The sequence below is a fragment of the Oncorhynchus kisutch genome, linkage group LG18 (assembly GCF_002021735.2).
Source record: "Oncorhynchus kisutch isolate 150728-3 linkage group LG18, Okis_V2, whole genome shotgun sequence".
NCBI lineage: Eukaryota > Metazoa > Chordata > Actinopteri > Salmoniformes > Salmonidae > Oncorhynchus > Oncorhynchus kisutch.
In genome coordinates, this window is record NC_034191.2 from 63,062,350 (window position 1) to 63,075,621 (window position 13,272).

Below are 13,272 nucleotides of genomic sequence, written 5' to 3' on the forward strand. Positions count from 1 at the left end.
TGTAAATAGTTCAGCTAGCCATTTGATGAACTGTTCAGCAGTCTTATGGCTTGAGGGTAGAAGCTGTTCAGGAGCATTTTGGTCCCAGACTCTGGTACCGCTAGTCGTGTCGTAGCAGAGAAAACAGCCTATGACTTAGGTGGCTGGAGTCATTGACAATTTTTAGGGCCTTCCTCTGACACCGCCTGGTATAGAGGTCCTGGATGGCAGCCCCAGTGATGTACTTGGCCGTACGCACTATCCACTGTAGCGTCTTGCGGTCAGATGCCGAGCAGTTGCCATGCCAAGTTGTGATGCAACCAGTCAAGATGCTCTCAATGGGGAAGCTGTCAAACCTTTTGAGGATCTGAGGGCCCATGCCAAATGTTTTTCTGCAAAGGGACCAGGACGACTGATCCGTGTAAAGGAAAGAATGAATGGGGCCATGTATCATGAGATTTTGAGTGAAAACCTCCTTCCATCAGCAAGGGCATTGAAGATGAAACGTGGCTGGGTCTTTCAGCATGACAATGATCCCAAACACACCGCCCGGGCAATGAAGGAGTGGCTTTGTAAGAAGCATTTCAAGGTCCTGGAGTGGCCTAGCCAGTCTCCAGATCTCAACCCCATAGAAAATCTTTGGAGGGAGTTGAAAGTCTGTGTTGCCCAGCAACAGCCCCAAAACATCACTGCTCTAGAAGAGATCTGCATGGAGGAATGGGCCAAAATATATATAACCTTGTGAAGACTTACAGAAAACATTTGACCTCTGTCATTGCCAACAAAGGGTATATAACAAAGTATTGAGATAAACTTTTGTTATTGACCAAATACTTATTTTCCACCATAATTTGCAAATAAATTCATAAAAAAATCCTACAATGTGATTTTCTGGATTTTTTTTCTTCTTATTTTGCCTGTCATAGTTGAAGTGTACCTATGATGAAAATTACAGGCCTCTCTCATATTTTTAAGGGGGAGAACTTGCACAATTGGTGGCTGACTAAATACTTTTTTGCCCCACTGTAAAACAAGAAGCTCCCACGCTGAGGTCTGTCCAACGCTGGTCCGACCAAGCTGACTCCACACTCCAAGACTGCTTCCATCACGTGGACTGGGAGATGTTTCGTATTGCGTCAGCCAACAACATTGACGAATACGCTGATTCGGCGTGCGAGTTCATTAGAACGTGCGTTGAAGATGTCGTTCCCATAGCAACGATTAAAACATTCCCCAACCAGAAACCGTGGATTGATGGCAGCATTCGTGTGGAACTGAAGGCGCGAACCACTGCTTTTAATCAGGGCAAGGTGTCTGGTAACATGACTGAATACAAACAGTGCAGCTATTCCCTCCGCAAGGCTATCAAACAAGCTAAGCGCCAGTACAGAGACAAAGTAGAATCTCAATTCAACGGCTCAGACACAAGAGGCATGTGGCAGGGTCTACAGTCAATCACGGACTACAGGAAGAAACCCAGCCCAGTCACGGACCAGGATGTCTTGCTCCCAGGCAGACTAAACAACTTTTTTGCCCGCTTTGAGGACAATACAGTGCCACTGACACGGCCTGCAACGAAAACATGCGGTCTCTCCTTCACTGCAGCCGAAGTGAGTAAGACATTTAAACGTGTTAACCCTCGCAAGGCTGCAGGCCCAGACGGCATCCCCAGCCGCGCCCTCAGAGCATGCGCAGACCAGCTGGCCGATGTGTTTACGGACATATTCAACCAATCCCTATACCAGTCTGCTGTTCCCACATGCTTCAAGAGGGCCACCATTGTTCCTGTTCCCAAGAAAGCTAAGGTAACTGAGCTAAACGACTACCGCCCCGTAGCACTCACATCCGTCATCATGAAGTGCTTTGAGAGACTAGTCAAGGACCATATCACCTCCACCCTACCTGACACCCTTGACCCACTCCAATTTGCTTACCGCCCAAATAGGTCCACAGACGATGCAATCTCAACCACACTGCACACTGCCCTAACCCATCTGGACAAGAGGAATACCTATGTGAGAATGCTGTTCATCGACTACAGCTCGGCATTCAACACCATAGTACCCTCCAAGCTCGTCATCAAGCTCGAGACCCTGGGTCTCGACCCCGCCCTGTGCAACTGGGTACTGGACTTCCTGACGGGCCGCCCCCAGGTGGTGAGGGTAGGCAACAACATCTCCTCCCCGCTGATCCTCAACACTGGGGCCCCACAAGGGTGCGTTCTGAGCCCTCTCCTGTACTCCCTGTTCACCCACGACTGCGTGGCCACGCACGCCTCCAACTCAATCATCAAGTTTGCGGACGACACAACAGTGGTAGGCTTGATTACCAACAACGACGAGACGGCCTACAGGGAGGAGGTGAGGGCCCTCGGAGTGTGGTGTCAGGAAAATAACCTCACACTCAACGTCAACAAAACTAAGGAGATGATTGTGGACTTCAGGAAACAGCAGAGGGAACACCCCCCCATCCACATCGATGGAACAGTAGTGGAGAGGGTAGCAAGTTTTAAGTTCCTCGGCATACACATCACAGACAAACTGAATTGGTCCACTCACACAGACAGCATCGTGAGGAAGGCGCAGCAGCGCCTCTTCAACCTCAGGAGGCTGAAGAAATTCGGCTTGTCACCAAAAGCACTCACAAACTTCTACAGATGCACAATCGAGAGCATCCTGGCGGGCTGTATCACCGCCTGGTATGGCAACTGCACCGCCCTCAACCGTAAGGCTCTCCAGAGGGTAGTGAGGTCTGCACAACGCATCACCGGGGGCAAACTACCTGCCCTCCAGGACACCTACACCACCCGATGCTACAGGAAGGCCATAAAGATCATCAAGGACATCCACCCGAGCCACTGCCTGTTCACCCCGCTGTCATCCAGAAGGCGAGGTCAGTACAGGTGCATCAAAGCTGGGACCGAGAGACTGAAAAACAGCTTCTATCTCAAGGCCATCAGACTGTTAAACAGCCACCACTAACATTGAGTGGCTACTGCCAACACACTGTCAATGCCACTGACTCTACTCCAGACACTTTAATCATGGGAATTGATGGGAAATGATGTAAATATATCACTAGCCACTTTAAACAATGCTACCTTATATAATGTTACTTACCCTACATTATTCATCTCATATGCATACGTAGATACTGTACTCTATATCATCGACTGCATCCTTATGTAATACATGTATCACTAGCCACTTTAACTATGCCACTTGGTTTACATACTCATCTCATATGTATATACTGTACTCGATATCATCTACTGTATCTTGCCTATGCTGCTCTGTACCATCACTCATTCATATATCCTTATGTACATATTCTTTATCCCCTTACACTGTGTATAAGACAGTAGTTTTTTTTGGAATTGTTAGTTAGATTACTTGTTCGTTATTACTGCATTGTCGGAACTAGAAGCACAAGCATTTCGCTACACTCGCATTAACATCTGCTAACCATGTGTATGTGACAAATACATTTGATTTGATTTGATTTGATATATATATATATATATATATATAGACATCCACTCACCACGCCCTTAGAGATCATGTTCCCCATCAAACAGACGAGTGACCTCTGAGAGACTGAGAAGTGACCTCTGAGAGACTGAGAAGTGACCTCTGAGAGATTGAGAAGTGACCTCTGAGAGACTGAGAAGCGACTGAGAGGTGACCTCTGAGAGACTGAGAAGTGACCTCTGAGAGACTGAGAAGTGACCTCTGAGAGACTGAGAAGTGACCTCTGAGAGACTGAGAAGTGACCACGGAGAGACTGAGAAGTGACCTCTGAGAGACTGAGAAGACACTGAGAAGTGACCTCTGATAGACTAAGAAGTGACTGAGAAGTGACCTCTGAGAGACTGAGAAGTGACCTCTGAGAAACTGAGAAGTGACCACTGAGAGACTGAGAAGTGACTGAGAAGTGACCTCTGAGAGACTGAGAAGAGACCTCTGAGAGACTGAGAAGTGACTGAGAAGTGACCTCTGAGAGACTGAGAAGTGACTGAGAAGTGACCTCTGAGAGACTGAGAAGAGACTGAGAGACTGAGAAGCGACTGAGAAGTGACCTCTGAGAGACTGAAAAGTGACCACTGAGAGACTGAGAAGAGACTGAGAAGTGACCTCTGAGAGACTGAGAAGTGAGCTCTGAGAGACTGAGAAGTGACCGCTGAGAGACTGAGAAAAGAACTCTGAGAGACTGAGAAGTGAACTCTGAGAGACTGGTAATAGACTGAGAAGTGACCTATGAGAGACTGAGAAGTGACCACTGAGAGACTGAGCAGTGACTGAGAAGTGACCTCTGAGAGACTGAGAAGAGACCTCTGAGAGACTGAGAAGTGAGCTCTGAGAGACTGAGAAGTGACCTCTGAGAGACTGAGGAGAGACCTCTGAGAGACCGAGAAGTGACCTCTGAGAGACTGAGAAGTGACTGAGAAGTGACTACTGAGAGACTGAGAAGTGACTGAGAAGTGACCACTGAGAGACTGAGAAGTGACTGAGAAGTGACCTCTGGGAGACTGAGAAGTGACCTGTGAGAGACTGAGAAGAGACCTCTGAGAGATTGAGAAGTGACCTCTGAGAGACTGAGAAGAGACTGAGAAGTGACCTCTGAGAGACTGAGAAGTGACCACGGAGAGACTGAGAAGTGACCTCTGAGAGACTGAGAAGACACTGAGAAGTGACCTCTGAGAGACTAAGAGGTGACTGAGAAGTGACCTCTGAGAGACTGAGAAGTGACTACTGAGAGACTGAGAAGTGACTGAGAAGTGACCACTGAGAGACTGAGAAGTGACTGAGAAGTGACCTCTGGGAGACTGAGAAGTGACATCTGCGAGACTGAGAAGAGACCTCTGAGAGATTGAGAAGTGACCTCTGAGAGACTGAGAAGAGACTGAGAAGTGACCTCTGAGAGACTGAGAAGTGAGCTCTGAGAGACTGAGAAGTGACCGCTGAGAGACTGAGAAAAGAACTCTGAGAGACTGAGAAGTGAACTCTGAGAGACTGGTAATAGACTGAGAAGTGACCTATGAGAGACTGAGAAGTGACCACTGAGAGACTGAGCAGTGACTGAGAAGTGACCTCTGAGAGACTGAGAAGAGACCTCTGAGAGACTGAGAAGTGAGCTCTGAGAGACTGAGAAGTGACCTCTGAGAGACTGAGGAGAGACCTCTGAGAGACCGAGAAGTGACCTCTGAGAGACTGAGAAGTGACTGAGAAGTGACTACTGAGAGACTGAGAAGTGACTGAGAAGTGACCACTGAGAGACTGAGAAGTGACTGAGAAGTGACCTCTGGGAGACTGAGAAGTGACATCTGCGAGACTGAGAAGAGACCTCTGAGAGATTGAGAAGTGACCTCTGAGAGACTGAGAAGAGACTGAGAAGTGACCTCTGAGAGACTGAGAAGTGACCACGGAGAGACTGAGAAGTGACCTCTGAGAGACTAAGAAGTGACTGAAAAGTGACCTCTGAGAGACTGAGAAGAGACCTCTGAGAAACTGAGAAGTGACTGAGAAGTGACCTCTGAGAGACTGAGGAGCGACTGAGAAGTGACCGCTGAGAGACTGAGAAGTGACCACTGGGAGACTGAGAAGTGACCACTGAGAGACTGAGAAGTGACCTCTGAGAGACTGAGAAGAGACTGAGAAGTGACCTCTGAGAGACTGAGAAGTGACCTCTGAGAGACTGAGAAGTGACTGAGAAGTCACCTCTGAAAGACTGAAAAAAGACCTCTGAGAAACTGAGAAGAGACTGAGAAGTGGACTCTGGGAGACTGAGAAGAGACTGAGAAGTGACGTCTGTGAGACTGAGAAGTGACCTCTGAGAGACTGAGAAGTGACCTCTGAGAGACTGAGAAGTGACCTCTGAGAGACTGAGAAGAGACTGAGAAGTGGACTCTGAGAGACTGAGAAGAGACTGAGAAGTGACCTCTGAGAGACTGAGAAGTGACCACTGAGAGACTGAGAAGTGACCTCTGAGAGACTGAGAAGTGACCTCTGAGAGACTGAGAAGTGACCTCTGAGAGACTGAGAAGAGACCTCTGAGAGACTGAGAAGTGACCTCTGAGAGCCTGAGAAGTGACTGAGAAGTGACCTCTAGGAGACTGAGAAGTGACCTCTGAGAGACTGAAAAGTGACCTCTGAGAGACTGAAAAGTGACCACTGAGAGACTGAGAAGAGACTGAGAAGTGGACTCTGAGAGACTGAGAAGTGACCTCTGAGAGACTGAGAAGTGACCTCTGAGAGACTGAGAAGTGACCTCTGAGAGACTGAGAAGTGACCTCTGAGAGACTGAGAAGTGACTGAGAAGTGACCTCTGAGAGACTGAGAAGAGACTGAGAAGTGACTGAGAAGTAACCTCTGAGAGACTGAGAAGTGACCACTGAGAGACTGAGAATTGACTGAGAAGTGACCTCTGAGAGACTGAGAAGTGACCTCTGAGAGACTGAGAAGTGACCACTGAGAGGCTGAGAAGTAACCTCTGAGAGACTGATAGGTGACCTCTGAGAGACTCAGAAGTGACTGAGAGGTGACCCCTGAGAGACCGAGAAGTGACTGAGAAGTGGAGATCATAAAAATCTATGGGGCGCTCCATAAACATAAGCACACTAATGCTCTTCCTGTGCACAATTAGATTATGTTATGGAGCATAATGGAGAGATGCAGACACACACACACACACCTACACACACACACACACACATAGATTCTGTTATGACTAGTAATTGGGAATATGGGCAGGTGAATGGGATTGAAAATGATGGTAATTGAAAGTTAATGTAATGAAGCGACATACAATCTCCAACATCTGCTTTCCTGCCTGCTAGTTGTTCATAGGTATAATAATTACATTGACAGGCAATGCTGCTCTGGCCGTGACCTGGCGAAGAAAAGGTTGTTGGATGAATACCCTAAATTGTGTGAAGTGAAGGAATGAATGTGTTTCTTGTATTGACAACTGTTAATTCATCAAATGGATGTTTTCGAGTTAAGTAGCCTGATGGACAAAGTGCTACATTTCAATGCAATGCAGTCTAAAGTCTACTCTGAATAGATTTACTTAGAAATAATGTAATCTAGTCTCTACCTGTATTTTGGGATTGATGGTTGCAATAAAACAATTAAAATAAAATCAACTGAAAATGTTTCAATAAAGTAAAAGACTTACTCTAAGAACTATAAACGATTAGGGCTCATGCATATCCCCTCAGCTCTAAATCATTTTCATATATCATATTTATTTAGAATAATTAAAGGGAAGATTGCAGAATGAGGTTGCTGTTAAACATTCTGATTAGTTTCATCCTTTCAACTAAAGTCCAAATACGACATATAAAATGTGTATTTTGCGAGAAATTTGTATTTTATCAAGTCGGAAAAGTGTTCGGATAAGTAACATACAGTTGAAGTCGGAAGTATACATACACCTTAGCCAAATACATTTAAAGTCAGTTTTTCAAAATTCCTGACATTTAATCCGAGTAAGCATTCCCTGTTTTATGTCAGTTATGATCACCACTTTATTTTAGGAATGTGAAATGTCATAAAAATAGCAGAGATAATTATATCTTTCATCTTTTATTTCTTTCATCACATTCCCAGTGGGTCTTTTGATTTTCCCATGATGTCAAACAAAGAGGCACTGAGTTTGAAGATAGGCCTTGAAATACATCCACAGGTACACCTCCAATTGACTCAAATGATGTCAATTAGCCTATCAGAAGCTTCTAAAGCCATGACATCATTTTCTGGAATTTTCCAAGCTGTTTAAAGGCACAGTGTACCTAGTGTATGTAAACTTTTGACCCACTGGAATTGTGATACAGTGAATTATAAGTGAAATAATCTGTCTGTGAACAATTGTTGGAAAAATGACTTGTGTCATGCACAAAGTAGATGTCCTAACCGACTTGCCAAAACTATAGTTTGTTAACAAGAAATTTGTGGAGTGGTTGAAAAACTAGTTTTAATGACTCCAACCTAAGTGTATGTAAACTTCCGACTTCAACTGTACATGTAAATAGGAGCATTACATGAGCAGGACGCTTCTGTCCACGAAAGACGGTGAAGACCCACATCATCCCAAATCCAGTTGTAGCTTGCCTTCTAGCTTATTCCATCCCCAAACTCCGTGCTAGAGCCGTGTGAGTGGGGCAGTTCCTTTTGCATGGGCCCGGTGCACTTAGATAGCTGGCTATCTGTGTTTTTATCATCTACTAGCAACATAACATGACAAAACTCTTTAATACCTACTTCCCCGATTCACCTAGGCTCAGTTATTCCTATATGCAATAAAAATAACAGATATACTGTACAGTTTTAATATTGCATTTCTTTCAATACTTGTTGTATAGGCTAAACATTTAGAGCTAACAATGGGCTTTGAAACCTCTCTTTATTCTCTATGAAAGAAGTATCAGGATGTATCGGAATCCAGCATTCTTTCTTTTCAGCTGTGATTCACTGAATGGGATTGCATAATGTGTGTGTGTGTGTGTGTGTGTGTGTGTGTGTGTGTGTTTGTGGTGTGTGTGTGTGTGTGTGTGTGTGTGTGTGTGTGTGTGTGTGTGTGTGCGTGCGAGTGTGCGTGCGTGGCGTCCTTTCCCTCTCAGGTAGTCTGCCTCCAGAGTCTACTACAATTCTGTGTTCATCTACCTGTCTGCCTCCTGCCTCCCCACTCCCCACACACCTCGCCAATAAGTCATACATTTTGCTCCTAACTATGCCTGTCGAGCCGGGATCAGAGAGAGAGAGATTAGATGATGTGAGGTGGATCGATGGCTTATGGCTGGCCAGAGCTTGCTTGTTTGCACACAAACACACACACACACACACACACGTGTGTGGACATGCAGACACACAAAACCACATCCACACACTAGCAGACACATACACATACACATTATGTTATGCAGACCCCCTTTGTAGACAGAAGGAGAATGATGAGGTAATCCTCCAGGCCCACCAAGCGCTGTTGACTGAACGACTGAGAGGCCTCCATTTGATGAAGGAGAAACAAAAGACAACAGATCACAGATGTCTCCATATCTCCTCTGTGTTTGGGGGAAGATGTGCGATGGAGACACAGGGAGAGAGAGAGAACCCAGACAGACCTTGTTTATTTATTTATCTATGGCTTTATTTATTTATTTCCTCCATTTGCAGAGCGCAGCGTGGCTCCGCTTCCTGTTGTTACGGCTTGTTTGTCGTTGTTTGTTTACGCGACCGACAGACACTGACAGACAGACAAATGCCCTCATAGGGGGAGGCGCTCAGAGAGAAGTATAGTGCAAACGGACAAATTAGAGAAACGCTAAATCTACGTGTTACCAACAGCCCAGCGTACCTCATCATAACAAGAATCACATCTACATGATCCAAATGTCCACCACCAATTGATTCTCTACTACTGTGGGATTTATGAGGACTTTTAAGATTCAGTCAGTCACATTCGTCAGCCTGGGACCGTGCTGGTCTATAAAGCTCAGTGAGTCTCTGAGATCTATGCAGGGCAAATAGTCTGCTGTGTGAAAGATCTGGTCGCCATGGGGATGTGTCTGTCTGACTGTGTTATCTGTTCAGAGAGGGAGCTGGCACATCAGACAGTCGGTCTGTTGTATCGACAGACTGGGATAATGATACAACTAATGTCTACGCTCAACGACAGAGCAAGACACTGTTGGGATAAAGTTTGTCCAAAATCAGGAGTTTTGTTTTTTTATTTAGTCTGGTGTGTCTCCGTGCTATCTTGTGTGAGTGTATGTGCGTGCGTGGGGTAATATTTCCTCATATTTATCTGCTGTTTACAAGATTACATTCAATGTTTTTAAATGAATACAAACAATGTCCTAAACTGCAATTTACAGTTTGTTAAAATAGAATGAAATGTAAATGACTAATCTCTCAATGTCAACTGTGTTTTGTCTTTGTCTTGCAGGTATCCCCAATAGCATTGGTCCAGTTAGTAAGTAAATTCATAGCAGAAAAGAAAACACAGAAACTGCTTGATGCTTTGCTACGTCTTATCATATCCCTCCCTAAAGTCCACTTGGTTTTAAATGTTCATTTCTGATTTAGGTCCTCCATTATTCATTAAGTGAAGGATCAGTCATAATTGGTTTGGAAATGTTCATTATGCCAGGGTTAGTCTAATTCCCTGTTGTTTTCCTCCCTAAAGGAAATAGCAATAGCTCTCTGCCTTATTGTCTAGAATTGCTCAGTGTGGAGGTGGACTAATTCACCTTCAACAAGATAAGCCTAGATAGCAGCCATACGCCTGTGCATGCATACAAAACATGTTTTTGCCCCTATGCATTATACATAAATGGCATATAGAGTTTATGAAAGTGCCCGGATCTCAGTGGTGGAATAATGTCAGCGAGGTCAGTTTAATATGAGCACTGGATATTATCTGCTGCAGCCAGTCGCCCCTGGAGCACAGAGAGAGACGTCTAGAGACGTAGTCTGGTGTTACCACAGCAGCCAGCTGGGACTGCACCTCGGGAGAATAACAGTAGACGCACACACCAAGGCTGTGTCTGAAATGGCACCCTATTCCCTCTACAGTGCACTACTTTTGACCCGAGATCTATGGGCCCTTGTCAAAATGTGTGCACTATGTAGGGAATCGGGGGTGTCATTTCAGACGTACACAGGTACTGAACAAGCCAAAGTGCATTCAGAGCCCCAGCCCATTCCGCATCAATCCACCTATCAATCGACGTATTGATTGATGTGGAATTCTCCTGAGGTGCAGTCCCTAGCTAGCACCCCCTCTATGGGGGAAAAAAGCAAGATACACAAATCAGCTAAGATGGACAGCATCCCATTAGTCTTGAATGGTTTCCTCTCTTTGATTCCTGGCTGTATCTCCATGACTGCAGATATCTAAAGGACTATATAGGTTAGAGCAATATGGCTACCAGACCTACCCAGTCCTTTTATGTGTCAGCATTCATGAAGGGAAAGAGACAAGGAAAGGAAGCTGTTTATAAGTAGTGGGACGTAGCCATGATCAGAATTTACAATGGTATCAGCATATTGGCTAGTTGGCTAGTTGGCGATGAACTTCAAACCACAACAGTAACCACAACTGATGTCAAACTAACGTAAACGTAAACCGATAAATTGATTCAAACAATAACCAGTTTGTCATGAATATTCTGAAACATTTGATGTCAGGAATTAGCATAGAACCAAGTGGACCCCTCCCTCCCTCTACCTGAAACCCCCAATCTTAGAGAGCTGAATGTGTTCAGTGTTGTCTCCTGCCTGTGCATGACCAATGCTCTTTACATATGCTGCATGCATGTTCTCCATACATATATATTTATATATATACTGTATATGCTGTACATGCACCACTCACATGTCACCACCTCGCTTGCTCCTCCCCAACCCAACCCCACACTTAGTCAGACCATCACCAACGGCTGCTCTCTCTCTTAGTGGGGAGTGTCTCTATTACAGCCTGTCTGTCTGTCTGTCTGTGGGACTCACAGAAAGGACTCACTCACTGACTGACTGACGATGGCCAAGTCTGTACGGTTCATTCAGACCAGGCCTGTAGATATTGAAACACTCACAAGATGCTGTCTGTCTTTCTTTACACCAGCAGACGCACCTCCATAACTACCACAACATGAAACACTACCCAGCTGTGGTAGTGTAGACACACCAAGGATGAAGTTGGGGTAAACCAACTGAAATCGTGTGTATGTAGCTATGTCCTCTCAAATACAAAAGAACCAACCAGAACACAGCTAAATGTCCTTGAGGACAGCAAACAGAAAACACTGCACTTTTTCATATTGTTGTTTGAAGGTAATTTAATTCTTTATTGACTTTTCCTCAATTCTATTTCAAGTTGATTAAGCCAGCCAGATTTGCCCTAATGCAGCCATTGAAGCAAAGTTTAAATTAAAATAGAAACGATTCTGGGCTCTGCGAGATTTCATTTCATTATGACAGCAGCATTGATTATAATCCGTCACTTCTCATTAAGCACGGCTTACCTGTATTCTCCCTCACCCTAATAACTAGTAGAAGAACAGATGTGATACTTATTGGATCCACATAATGCTCTAATTTCTCTAATCAAATTCCTCTAATTATGAAGCCAACGAGAAGAAAATACTCCACATGTCAATTTATTGTATTTTTTATATCCAATCAGGGAAGTATTTGTGTTGTCAATTTGATTTCTGGATTTCACAAAAACATTATTCCTTGGTCGATGTAAAATGAAGCAGTGCATGCTTTCTATCTGTTCTTTCATTCATTCGTTTTTTTCTCCTTATCCTGTGAAACAGAACTTCCCATCACAGTTACTGATCAATATCTCAACATATTCTCCTGATAACAATCCAAAACCCCTAAATACTTTCAATAAATAACTTGCTGTCCAATATTGGATTCTGGCCAATATTGCTGAACAATTTATTTAGGACTGACATGACATACTATGTACTTTATCAGTTATGGAGCTGTCATGGAGAGGGTTTGGATAGTAACTCAATCAGTCAAACACTACAGTATATACTGACTGTATGTCTGTGTGCCTGACATGCATACTGAATGTATTACAAACGATTAGACACAACACACGGTAATGCTCACTATCCAATGGCACAGTAGTTAAGTTGCTTGTGACACTATCGGACACTAATCATCGGCCATTGATCACATGATCACACTGAAGTCAGTGATACTGCGACACAGAGACTTGGTGATGCTTTCGTGGGGGATTAAAATGCTAGAATACATGACTAGCCTTTCCTTCTGTTTCTGCTTGACTTAAGACAACTCCATCACCTAACCAACCGACCAACCACAACCACCAAACACCGCCAGTATTTCCCCCGCCATGGAAATACAGAATTGTATGTAATTAGGTTACAGTACACCACAACTATCAGTCATTCCAACCCCTGAAACACCACATTATGTATTAATCGTTATTCCTCGACCAGAAATACACTGTAATTAGATATTGATTGAATAGTCAATTTGATGAATTAAACAAAATGCCTGCGACAACTTAGTTTTCTATCTATACACTCTTAGAACAAAAAGGTGCTAAGTAGAACCATACAGGGTTCTTTGGTTTGTCCCCATAGGTGAACCCTTTTTGGTGATCGGTAGAACGCTTTACAGAGGGTTCTACCTAGAACCCTTGATGTAGGGTTCTACATAAAATCCCCTGTGGTTCTACCAATAACCCTTTTATCTTTGATGGGTTCTTCCTAGAACAATCTCTGAACAGTTCCATCAGCCTTATTAGCCT

General features: G+C 44.4%; 1 protein-coding gene across 5 annotated transcripts in view; it reads left to right on the top strand.

Annotated features, from left to right (window-relative positions):
- The window catches only part of ntng1a (netrin g1a), a 229,723-nt gene that overhangs the window by 116,830 nt on the left and 99,621 nt on the right, over nucleotides 1–13,272 (top strand). For all 5 annotated transcript variants that reach the window (XM_031796454.1, XM_031796457.1, XM_031796456.1 and 2 more), the window contains exon 5: nucleotides 9,925–9,951. In XM_031796454.1, coding sequence (XP_031652314.1) covers nucleotides 9,925–9,951 — 27 coding nt within the window. The remainder of the gene's footprint in view (nucleotides 1–9,924; nucleotides 9,952–13,272) is intronic.